Source organism: Nansenia antarctica (assembly GCF_963989245.1).
Source record: "Nansenia antarctica genome assembly, chromosome: 16".
Taxonomy (NCBI): Eukaryota; Metazoa; Chordata; class Actinopteri; order Argentiniformes; family Microstomatidae; genus Nansenia; species Nansenia antarctica.
In genome coordinates, this window is record NC_137686.1 from 12,773,790 (window position 1) to 12,786,265 (window position 12,476).

Consider the following 12,476-nt stretch of genomic DNA (forward strand, 5'->3'; position numbering starts at 1 on the left):
AGGTAGAGAGGTAGAGATGGAGAGAGAGAGAGGGAGAGGGAGAGGGAGAGAAAGAGAGAGAGACATCCATCCGGCTTGGGTGTTTCAACTGTGACATCACGGAGGAAGAACTCTCAGGCGACAGCAGATTCTAAACGGGTTCACTATCAGCGTCAGAGGGCTCTCCATGGCCCTCAAATCAACCAGATTAACATCAGATCAATATCACTCGCAAGCACGAGCAGAAAGCGGGAGCCTGAAGAGGCTTGAGGAGAAAGCCCAGCTACCCAGGACGAGTCCTCCCAGGATGAAACACCAGGTTCTACTGGATGATAACGGTTGGTGATTCTAGTAGTGGTTGTAAATCAGAGGATAGTATACCATATAACGTTCCCTCTCACCAGTGCTGGGACTAGCATGGGGGGGTGGGGGTGTGTGTGTGTGTGTGTGTGGGGGCTTTCCTCTGTCCCAGCCCAGCCCAGCCCTGGCCCAGCTGACTGACTGTCTCCTGGCTAGTTGTGCCCCATATTGCTGAGCCAGCAGCTTTGCTGGACCCGTTTAATAGTTCATTGAATGACAGTGCCAACCATGATAGTAGTAGTAGTAGTAATAATAATAATAATAATAATAATAATAATATAAAAAAAATAAACACTGACCAGGCACAAAGAGAGCCAATAAAGCCACTTAAAACTATTAAAAAGGCAGAAACATCAACAAAATAAACGGTTATGCAGGTAAGCTAGTTACATTTGTTTTACTCAAAGAAAGATTGGTAAAGAGAGCAGAGTAGGGGAAAGAGGAACATATATAAATATAAAGGACTCCCCCGCCCCCGCCCGCCCGCCCGCCCGCCCCCTCCCCCGCCCGCCCGCCCCCCCCCCCCACATAAGCAGTAAACTATTTGGACATTTTTCTTTTTTTTACCCAATATTTCATAAAGCTAAAACTGCTACGAACAAATCACAAAATACAGTATTCTAGTAATGATTGCAATCTCCATTGCAGCTAGTAATAATAGTCTCCCTAAATCTAGGTACTCGTCTCATACCTCACATGGATTCTCTGTTTCTGCTGAGCTAATGTCGCGGGCGGCCTAGCGAGACATTTCCCATCATGCTCCAGTTTGTCCCGGGGGGCCGCGCCGCCTTACAAAACATTTACAGGGAACAGTCATCAATCTGCAGTCCAATCAGCAACCTGGAAATCGCATCTATTTTTTCCGCATAATCTTCCGCGTTCTCTAACGGTTCTTTGTGCACAGTAAGAGAGAGGCACGCTTTTTTTTTTGTCGTTTCACCAACAGTGGTGTGGCAAAACGTCGCCGTCCAAAACGCCTTCGCTCGTTCGTTCGTTTGTTACCCAGCTACAAAAGAGCTGCCCTCCCCGCCCTCCTCGTCCTCCTCTTCCAAGACAAAGAAAATGAATCATGACTTTCGAATGATCAGTCTTTCTTTTTTGTTTTTTCTTCTTTTATCCTTTTTTCCCTCCTCTTTCACCACTGCCTACCTTTTTAGGCCCAACCTTGGCATCTCCCTAAAACACACGCACGCGCACACACACGCACGCGCACACACACAACCTTCCCTCTCTGTCGGTACAGTAGTCAAGTCGTCCAGGCCTGGGGAGGTGAACCCACGCCTAGGGGCGGCTAACAGGAGCTTCCCAGATGGACACCAGTCTGGAGACGTGAGAGGTTCCCAGTGAGTGCGGGATGGAGGATGGGTCGGTGACGTTCTCCGTGCTCTCCGGAAGGATCCGGAAGGAGGCATCGGTCGGTCGGTCGGTGGGCTGGCTGGCTGGCTGGCTGGAAAAAAACCTGACTGTTTTTTCAGTTTCCCCCTCCTCCACAAACGGAAGAAACGCTGCCCGTTTCCCCCGAGCAGCAGAACGTTACTTTCCCTCTGCTCATCATCAGCGCGCGGTGTGGGAGGTGCTTGCACGCCCTCGTTGCCGTGGGAGGCACAGAGAGAGAGAGAGAGAGAGAGAGAGAGAGAGAGAGAAAGAGAGAGAGAGAGAGAGAGGGAGTACAGTAGGGCTGCACCGTCCCTCGTTGAGCCGAGGGGGGTGTTTCCTGTCAGCCTTGTCAGGGTCGTCGATCGCTCAGTCGCCGTTCCCCAGCCTCCACGTTTGCCGGTTTTTAATTCCCGTTTTTTGGAGCTTGTTTTTTTTTAATTATACCCACTTCTCCTTTTCTTCTTCTTCTTCTTCTCCTTGCTCTTCTTCTGGTCGGTGGTAATCTGCGGTGGTCCCCCAGGCCCCTCAGTGTGGTGGGTTCATGGCTCCGTGGCCTCGCTGCTGCTTCTGCTTCTGCTGCATCAGCAGCTGCTCCAGGGCCGACGGGCCGGGCTGCATCATGGAGCTGGACCAGATGGACTGAGGACAGACAGGGACCACAAGGAGCACGTCAACAACAACAACAACAAGTCACTGTGTGTGTGTGTGTGTGTGTGTGTGTGTGTCTGTAACTGTGTGTGAGAGAGACTGTGTGTTTGTGAGAGACTGCGTCTGTGGGTGTTCTCCCTCCTTCAGAGTGTGTGTGTGTGTGTGTGTGTGTGTGTGTGTGTGTGTGTGTGTGTGTGTGTGTGTGTGCGGCCCCCTACCTTCAGGCTGTCCAGCAGCACGGTGGAGGAGTCCTCCATGGGGGTGTCCTGGGGCCAGGAGCCGCTGGGCGTGCCCCCCTGGTGCCAGCTGCTCTCCTGGGCCGAGGACGAGGCAGCAGGCAGGTAGTCCAGGCCAAACCCACTCACCGCTCCTGGGTCAACACACAGACAGGGACAGTTGTTTACCATTAGTATTCTTACCATTATTATCATTCAACTCTTTCACTTTATTTGGTTGTTGTCTTTTGTGGTGTGAGCTGCTGTAACGCCTTTATTGAGGAGTATCTCTGTAGATTTCACATAAAAAATAAAAAATAAAACATAATTAACTATTTCAATTATATTCAAGCAAGGATATACAGTCCATGTTTCAATGAATGAGTGACATACGAAAAAAGTCTAGAAGTACATGATGTCAACTCCCTGAATGAATGATGTTGAACAGCATGACGACATATCTACAAACACACCATCGTTTACATGAAATGAACCATGAACGTTTCTAAAATACAAAAAATAAGAATAAGCCATTTTATATTGAAAAAATGATTGTAGAAGGAATCAGACGTCGAGGCGTTAAGTGTTGACGCTGAACTCACCGCTCTTTTCCACCTTCCAGCGGTCGGCCATGCGGCGGTCCCGGCTGTCCGGCGTGCCGATGGGCCCGAAGTTAGAGAAGGGGATGGAGCCGTGGCTGTGGGTGGGGGGGGAGGAGGGCAGGCTGCTGGGGTTGGAGGAGTGGGGGGACTGGCTGGCTGGTGTTGAGTGGTCTGTCATGGGGAAACGACAGCGAAATGAGAACAACAACAACAACAACAACAACAACAACAACAACAACAACAACAACAAGGTCATTCCAGGTTGGTAGGAAGGTACGGTATCGGTCAACAGTTTGGACACACTTTCCCATTTAATAAAAAGGGGAAGCGTGTCCAAACGTTTGACTGGTACTGTCGGCGCTGAGAATTCTGCCTTGAATGAGAGAAGCTTTCAAGCTTTCGTTCGTACTGTACGGCTGGTCGTGTTTAAATTAACATGGGGGAGAGGAGGGGGGTGGGGGGGGGTTGTTGTCAGGTTGATGGACAATACGGTGTGTGGAGACCAGACTTGGCTTCAAATCGTAATTGTTTTTCTTTCAAATACTTGAGCGTTTGATTGCGCCTGGCCCGGAGCGCCGGATGGGCAGGGCTTGGGATTCTAGAACCGTTCCATTGGTTCCATCGCACTAGGCAAGCTCAATCGAGCACAGATAAAGTATTTGAAAGAAAACGAGGAGGAGGACAGGGTGAGAGGTCAGAGGGAGGGAAGTGGGTACCTGAGCTGGCAGGAAGGGAGGGGGACCACGGGGTCCCTTCAAACAGGGAGTAGAGAGAGGGCTCCTGGTGCATCATGGGTACGTCAGGCTTGGGGTTGGGCGCCATGCTCTTCCCGTACGCCTGGCTGAAGATGCTGTTGTTCTGATAGGAGCTCTCCTGAACCAGGAAACAGAGGTAAGACGTCGGCCAATAACTAAGGCTACAAACATGATAAGGATCCAGAGCTCTGGTTGGCTAACAGCCTCTTTGTCCCCGACCCGCTCCATTGGTTATTCATGCGTTCAGCCATTTCTCGTTGTCGAGTTGTTGCCTTGTGGTAAGCCTCGAGAAACAGAAACAACAACAACAACAACACCACCCCCCCCGCCGCCCCAAAAAACTGGGACATCAAAGTCGAAAGATCAAAATCCCACACCCTTTCAGTAACAACATTATCACGGCATTTCAACCATCATCGGAATTCAGGGAACGCACCACACACGGGCAAAAACAGCCACAGACAAAAGGCTTGCTATGCCAAGAACTCCAACTATCGACCCTGAGACAGAGCAGGCTCTGCATTCCTGTCTGCACACAGCAGTCAAAACAAGTCTGGGAGGACGAGCCTTTGAAGAGCAGGCTCAGCGCCACCGCCACCACCACCCCCGCCACCACCACCCCCGCCACGCCGCACACTGACCTGGATGGGGAAGCCAGACAGGGGCAGGAGAGAAGACGGTTGGACGATCACCTCAGGCCCGCTGCTCTCCATTCTCGACTGGTTTGGCAACTGCGAGAGATTTTTTAGAAAGGAAGATTGTATCAGAATGTGTGTTGTTCTGTTACAACAGGATCCGATAAATGTCACATAGCGGGATAGTGGTGGCATAGTAGTGGAGAGTGAGCTGGACTGGTGATCAGAAAGTTATGGAGTTCAAATCCCATCTAGGAACACCACCACTAGTGTGCCATTGAGTAAGGCATTTAAGCCCTACATTCCTCCAGGGAGACTGTCCCTGTAATCTTTGGATAAAAGCGCCTGCTCAATGGTAAAAATGTAAACGTCACAGATTTATTCCGTTAGCAAACACTGGACCAGTGTGAGTGGATGTCTGTCTGCTATACATTCATGTCACACTGTCAGGTCTATGCCATATGACGGTAAATGCGTGATTCAAATCTCATAAATGTACACAACATTTACATAAAGGTGCTGTTCACTACAGGCCGATGTATGAGAGCTGATTACTGTTCATGTACAACTTGGAAACAAACCGCACAATCAACATATCATATCTGTTCTTCCTTCTTTGACGAGACTTTAGTTTAGAGTACTATTAATTAAGAGCCTTACTGCATTTCAAATGAGCCAAAATCACACTCCAACAACATTCTGCTAATTTCACACAAAAATACAAAAAAGATGGCCAGCAGTCAATGGGATGTTTGGCCAGCAGTCAAGCCAGGAGACAAATCATTATCATGTATATGAATGATGTGATAAATGATGTGTAACATTGTTTAAAAAGGAGGGACTAGTACATACAAATATGTTTCTTCCTGGGCCAGTGCTAAGAGGGCCGGCCAAGGCCTGGTAGAAGTCGTGAGGCTTAGTAAACACCAGCTCCTCCTCCTCCTCAAAGTCTGCTAGACTTTTTAACAGGTCGGGAGGTAGAAGAGGCGAGCTCTTGTTATCCTGGTGAGAAAGACCAAGCGGGAAGGAAGGAAGGAAGGAGGGAGGGAGGGAAGGAAAGAGGAAAAGGAAGAGAAACAGAAGAAAGGTAAGGCAGGAAGAAGGTCCAGAAGAATCCAGAGATGGAGAGATAACTGCACGATAAGGTCAAAGGCCACTAACCAAGCCCTGTCCATACAAGTTGGTACTGGTTTAACCAATGGCAAGCCCTGTTCATACAAGTTGGTACTGGTTTAACCAATGGCAAGGCCTGTCCTTCCTGGTTGGTACTGGTTTAACCAATGGCAAGCCCTGTCCATACAAGTTGGTACTGGTTTAACCAATGGCAAGGCCTGTCCTTCCTGGTTGGTACTGGTTTAACCAATGGCAAGCCCTGTCCAAACTGGTTGCTACTGATTTAACCAATGGCAAGCCATCTGCTTCCTGGTTGCTACTGCCTTAACCAATGGCAAGCCCTGTTCAAACGGGTTAGGACTGGTTTAACCAAAGGCAAGCCCTGTCCAAACTGGTTGCTACTGGTTTAACCAATGGCATGGCTGTACCATAACACATCAAGTAGGAAGTACAATTCACTGAACTAGAGCGAAGTCAGGACCGCCAACAGAGAAAGGAAGAGGAAGAAGACAGTCGAGAAAGAAGAGTAAATGAAGAAACAATCCCTCATCACTAACAAGCCCTTCTCCTGTTCTGTCGCTCTGTTTCTTCGTTAGCAGAAGTCTTTCCTTGACTTCACATCCCCTCTCCTCACCGCCTCCTGCTCAAATCGTATTGGAGGAGAAGATCGGAGGGGAGGAACCTAAGACCTTCTCCTCCAATGAGCTTTGAGAAGGGAGGCGAGGAATGAAGGAATTTCTACAGAGATTTGTGCCGAGGGTGAATAAAGTCGCCCAAATCGTGAACATTCTACAGCCTCCAAGGGTGACTGACTTTATTCAGAGAAAGCAACGCTTCATTTAGTAGCCAATCAAAGTTGTTGTCGCTAGGTAGACACCGGCGCAAAAAAAAAAAAAAGGCACTCTAGCTGGTGAGTGTCCTGGAATTCTTTGGCAGTTGGTTGATTTAAAAAGGAGTTGACCACCCACCTCATACGGGGGTCCCCTGGGGCCTCCACCGTCCTGGTCAGGGCAGAAGCCCTGCCTCTTCCCCATCCTCTCCCCTCCCCACATGGGCCGGCTGTCGGCCAGACGGTACGAAGCCTCCCGGTAATAATCCTGCATCTTCACGTCCGGGTACTTCATCTTCTTGTCCATGTTGGGGGGCTGGGCCTGCTGGGGCTGCATGGGGATGTTCTGGAGGGGGTGCTGCTGCTCGAACATCTTCAGGGGGTCCTGGGGGGGCAGGTAGTAGGGTCCCGGGCTGCTTGACGGGCGGGGGCATCTGCATGGGCATCTTCTGCAGGGAGGGGGGGGGCTGGGACTGGTGCTGGCTCCACATCTGGCCCGCCTGGTCTGACACCTGCATGTACTGGGGGGGCAGGAAGACAACCGGACTTCATAAACAGACAGAGGACATTTCTAACCGACTCACTCACACACTCTCTCTCTCTCTCTCTCTCTCTCTCTCTCTCTCTCTCTCTCTCTCTCTCTCTCTCTCTCTCTCTCTCTCTCTCTCTCTCTCTCTCTCTCTCTCTCTCTCTCTCTCTCTCTCTCTCTCTCTCTCTCTCTCTCTCTCTCTCTCTCTCTCTCTCTCTCACACACACACACAGGCTCTATTATCGACATGGTCACGGATCAAGAAATGTTACGCCATAACATTGTCAGGAGGTAGAATATGATGGGTATATACTGTATATACTGTATATGCCACATATGTGTGTGTGTGTGTGTGTGTGTGTGTGTGTGTGTGTGTGCGCGTGTGTGTGTGTGTGTGTGTGTGGTTTTTTCCTTCTTTTATTTCATTTTTGCACTTTGACATAATTCTCATGTAACGAAGATCACTTTATAAATGCGTATTGCATACAATTATATGACATTATATTATGACATTATGATGTTATTCTCATTCCTACCAGTGGTCCTACCTGCTGCATCCCAGGGTGGTGTGGGGGGCTCTTCCCCAGCTGGACAGACTGGACAGGCTTGGTGGGGGACTGCTGCTGCTGCTGCTGCTGGTTCAGAGCCGCTTGGACCTGCAGCTGGACCGACTGCTGCAATGCCTGCTGGGAAACCGACTGCTGCATGGCCTGCTGGGAGGGCGTCTGCTGCTGCTGCTGGCCCTGGGGGGGGCCCGGGTTCATGGCCCCGGGCCCAGACGGCCTCTGCTGGCTGTACGGAATGTGCGACGGTTTCCCACTTTGCACCTGGGCGGCGTTCTGGGAGTGGGAGGCGGCCTGCATGAAGGGGCCGGGCACCGACACGCCCGTGGAGAAGGTGAAGCCGGGGCTCATGGAGAACGCCACGGGGGGCGGGATCACGTAGGCCGGGGGGGGGAAGCCTGCCAGAGACGACAGACTGGGTTTACAGACCTGACCTGATAGGAACGGTCTTCTCTAGTTGCCATTCTGACATTCAGATAACCATGAAGCCTAACGATAACCATGAAGCTTAACGATAACCATGAAGCTTAAAGATAACCATGAAGCTTAAAGATAACCATGAAGCTTAAAGATAACCATGAAGCTTAACGATAACCATGAAGCTTAAAGATAACCATGAAGCTTAACGATAACCATGAAGCTTAAAGATAACCATGAAGCTTAACGATAACCATGAAGCTTAAAGATAACCATGAAGCTTAAAGATAACCATGAAGCTTAAAGATAACCATGAAGCTTAACGATAACCATGAAGCTTAAAGATAACCATGAAGCCTAAAGATAACCATGAAGCTTAACGATAACCATGAAGCTTAAAGATAACCATGAAGCTTAAAGATAACCATGAAGCTTAACGATAACCATGAAGCTTAAAGATAACCATGAAGCTTAAAGATAACCATGAAGCTTAACGATAACCATGAAGCTTAAAGATAACCATGAAGCTTAAAGATAACCATGAAGCTTAACGATAACCATGAAGCTTAAAGATAACCAGGAAGCAAAAATAATAAAAAGTGACTTAAGTGCTTATCAGAAGTCCTTATCAAAAGTGGGATTAAGTTCAGGACTTCAGGACTTAATCTGTGGCCAGGAAACCTCTCCTTCACATTTCAACTCCATCTAGGTCCTGTGACCCCTCAGAAGCTGTCTCTGAGCGCAGCTAATTAATCGTTTTATTCTTGTCTCTCATTCCTGTTGCTAGGTACTTTGTTCCTACAGTAAAAGAGACTCAGAGGGGATTCCATCGACGTCACTAAACAACAATCCAGGCTTATTTTGGATACGTTTCGCAAGCCTGGATTTTTTCCTTTAGCAACATTGATGGAATACCCCCCTAGGTCTCAGCACAGCAAGATCTCCCTGTATGAAGATGACCAAACCTTTAGAAAGCTGTGTGGGTGAGGCGTACCTGGTCGGCTGGGGAGGGGGGGGAAGGCTCCAGGGTGGTGGATGGGGATGAACTGGGAGGAGCAGGTGGTCTGGGTCTGGCTGACTGGGGTCTTCCTGGTCTCAGACACGGGGGTCTTCCTCATCTCACACTGGGCTTTCACCTTCACAACGCACACGGAAACAGTTAGTTTAGATTAGTAAAATAATACTACTACTAGGTAGGTTATTGTTTCGTCCCTGATGGTCTAATGTTTTCCTCAAGTGTGGACCTCTGCACTCCCCCACGTGGATTTAACAGTCCAGGATAGGGACACCAGAGGCGGAGACCGGAGGATGGACTGTCGGTAGCTCATATGTGACACAGGCCAATGAAAAGGGCTACCTGTAGGCGAAGTCATTTTTCTGTTTTTTACATGTGCTTAAACTACAGATTGTAAGCTTTCAAATGATGCATCATACATTGAAATCGGAAACAAATTGAAGACGACATGAGTATTTGAAAGTTGCTACACCTGAAATCACTAAGCACAGAAAATCCCCATCAAAGATAATGAATCCCCATCAAACAACAAGAAACGAAGTCATTGTGTTATAGATTACACTTATTTAATGAACGTAAAACTGTTCGGAAAAATAACGAGTGGGTACTTCACATCTTCGAGTTGAATGTTAGCTAAAAAAACGAAAATCTTAAAATAAAAAAATAAAACTTTCAAGACGAATTTCATGTCTTTCTCATTTCCGAGAGGTGTCCATTTACATCAGGATCAGTCACATATGTGTATGTGTTACGGTACATGTGGGAAAACGGTTCATGTTGGCATTTCCAGGGACATGGCAGCATAAAACGTCGACTTGGTAGATGCTGGCATGTCTAACCCCAACCCTAACCCTAACCCTAGCACCCTAGCACCTAACCCTAACCCCAACCCCAACCCCAACCCCAACCCTAACCCTAACCCCAACCCTAACCCTAGCACCTAAACCTAACCCTAGTTTTCCCACATGTATCGTATTCCCACATGTACCGTAACATATACACCTCTAACTACCATGCTTACTGTACCTATCACTAACAATGTCTGTACTGTACCCATCACTAACACTGTCCAAACTGTACCCATCACTAACTAACACTGGTGTTTTATATCACTATTTGCACTTTTGGTTAGATGCTAAACTGCATTTGGTTGTCTGGTACTTGTCCCATTACAATGAGGCCGTCCTCCCATGTCTACCTTTGTTGCAGGACACGCCCTCAAGCCCTTGCTGACAACACCAACCCCCCCCGCCCCAGAACACAGCAGCAAAACATGATCAATTGTTGACAGCAAAATGATTATTTAATCATACCTATTTTTACACCTACTTTAACACAAGTAGACACACACACACACACACACACACACACACACACACAGTTACCTGTTTCCCGGCGTCAGCAGCTTTATCATGACTGTTCTTCTTCACCTCGCTCTTCCTCTTCCCGTCCCTCTTCTGCTCGGCCTTCCCAGGTGCCCCGGGTCCCTTCCCCAAGTCCCGGCGCTCCTTCCCCCCGCCCCCGGCCTCCTTCTGGTGGCTCCTGCCCGGCTCCCTGCTGGGCTCCCGGGGCTTGATGTTCTCCTTGAAGGTGACCACGGGCCTCTCCCCCCCCCCGCCGCCGCCCCCCCCTCCCTCCAGCAGGCTGTTCTGGGTCTTGCCCACCGACAGGACCGACTTCAGGCCCATGTTGCCCTCGTTGGGGGTCTGCTCCCCGCCGTTGGAGGACTCCTGGAGGACGGGCGCCTCCTTCTCCTGGGGCTCCTCCAGGGCCAGCTCCGGGATGTCCGTGATGAAGAGGAGCAGGCCGTCACTCGCGCTGATGCGGATCAGGCTGGGGGGCGGGACAGACACGGTCAAACACAGTCAGACACAGTCAGAGACAGACAGACACAGACAGACACAGTCAGACACAGACAGACACAGACAGACACAGACAGACACAGACAGACACAGACAGACACGGTCAAACACAGTCAGACACAGTCAGACACAGACAGACACAGACAGACACAGTCAGACACAGTCAGACACAGACAGACACAGACAGACACAGTCAAACACAGTCAGACACAGTCAGACACAGTCAGACACAGACAGACACAGACACAGACAGACACAGACAGACACAGACAGACACAGTCAGACACAGACAGACACAGACAGACACAGACAGACACAGTCAGACACAGTCAGACACAGACAGACACAGTCAAACACAGTCAGACACAGACAGACACAGACAGACACAGTCAGACACAGACAGACACGGACAGACACAGACAGACACAGACAGACACAGTCAGACACAGTCAGACACAGACAGACACAGTCAAACACAGACAGACACAGTCAGACACAGTCAGACACAGACAGACACAGTCAAACACAGTCAGACACAGACAGACACAGACAGACACAGTCAGACACAGACAGACACAGACAGACACAGACAGACACAGACAGACACAGTCAGACACAGTCAGACACAGTCAGACACAGACAGACACAGTCAGACACAGTCAGACACAGACAGACACAGACAGACACAGACAGACACAGACAGACACAGACAGACAGACACAGACAGACACAGACAGACACAGACAGTCAGACACAGACAGACACAGTCAGACACAGTCAGACACAGACAGACACAGACAGACACAGACAGACACAGTCAGACACAGTCAGACACAGACAGACACAGACAGACACAGACAGACACAGACAGACACGGGGTCATGATACCGTGTTGTTATAACATTTACATTTGACATTTTTGGCATTTAGCAGAGGCTTTTATCCAAAGCAACTTACAACAAATACCTTTGTCTGAGAAAGTGATAGGGATGCTCCGATCTGGATTTTTGGGGCCGATACCGATCACCGATTTTTTTCCTCAAGATCAACCGATACCGATACCGATTTTTAAAAAAATACATAACTGTAGGCCTACTGACTGGATAGCCTACATATTTTTTGCTTTTTAGACAAAAGCTCTGATCCATTAGGCACCAAGCAAACGCAGACCCATTTTTATGGCATAGTAAAAGTCTGGCCTATCACCCAGTTAGGGCCTGAAGCCCAAGTCAGTCGATATGGCTGTATAAAAGACATCATAAACGTGGCCTTCATGGTTTACATACTGTTACGTCCTCCTATGTTTTCTGTTGAGTTATCTGTCTTCCCCAGGGGGGGAAAAATAAAAAAATAAAAAAAATAATAAATCGGTTTTGCGATCGGCCATTTTTGCCGATCACCGATCGAGTCATTTGGAGTGAAATCGGCCGATTTAAATCGGTGGCCGATAAATCGGAGCATCCCTAGAAAGTGAATCATCTATCCATCAGTCATCTATCCATCAGTCATCTATCCATCAGTCATCTATCCATCAGTCATCTATCCATCAGTCATCTATCCATCAGTCATCTATCCAT

The 12,476-nt window shown here is 48.9% G+C and overlaps 1 protein-coding gene across 1 annotated transcript in view; it reads right to left on the minus strand.

Annotated features, from left to right (window-relative positions):
• Positions 1-880: 880 nt before the first annotated feature.
• Positions 881-12,476, minus strand: part of smg7 (SMG7 nonsense mediated mRNA decay factor) — a 21,475-nt gene continuing 9,879 nt past the window's right edge. Inside the window, 10 exon segments of the mRNA XM_080546321.1 lie at positions 881-2,355; positions 2,583-2,734; positions 3,182-3,352; positions 3,898-4,054; positions 4,578-4,667; positions 6,653-6,919; positions 6,921-7,034; positions 7,591-8,003; positions 9,017-9,158; positions 10,423-10,870. Of these exon segments, the coding sequence (XP_080402447.1) occupies positions 2,242-2,355; positions 2,583-2,734; positions 3,182-3,352; positions 3,898-4,054; positions 4,578-4,667; positions 6,653-6,919; positions 6,921-7,034; positions 7,591-8,003; positions 9,017-9,158; positions 10,423-10,870 (2,068 nt within the window). The 3' untranslated portion in view covers positions 881-2,241.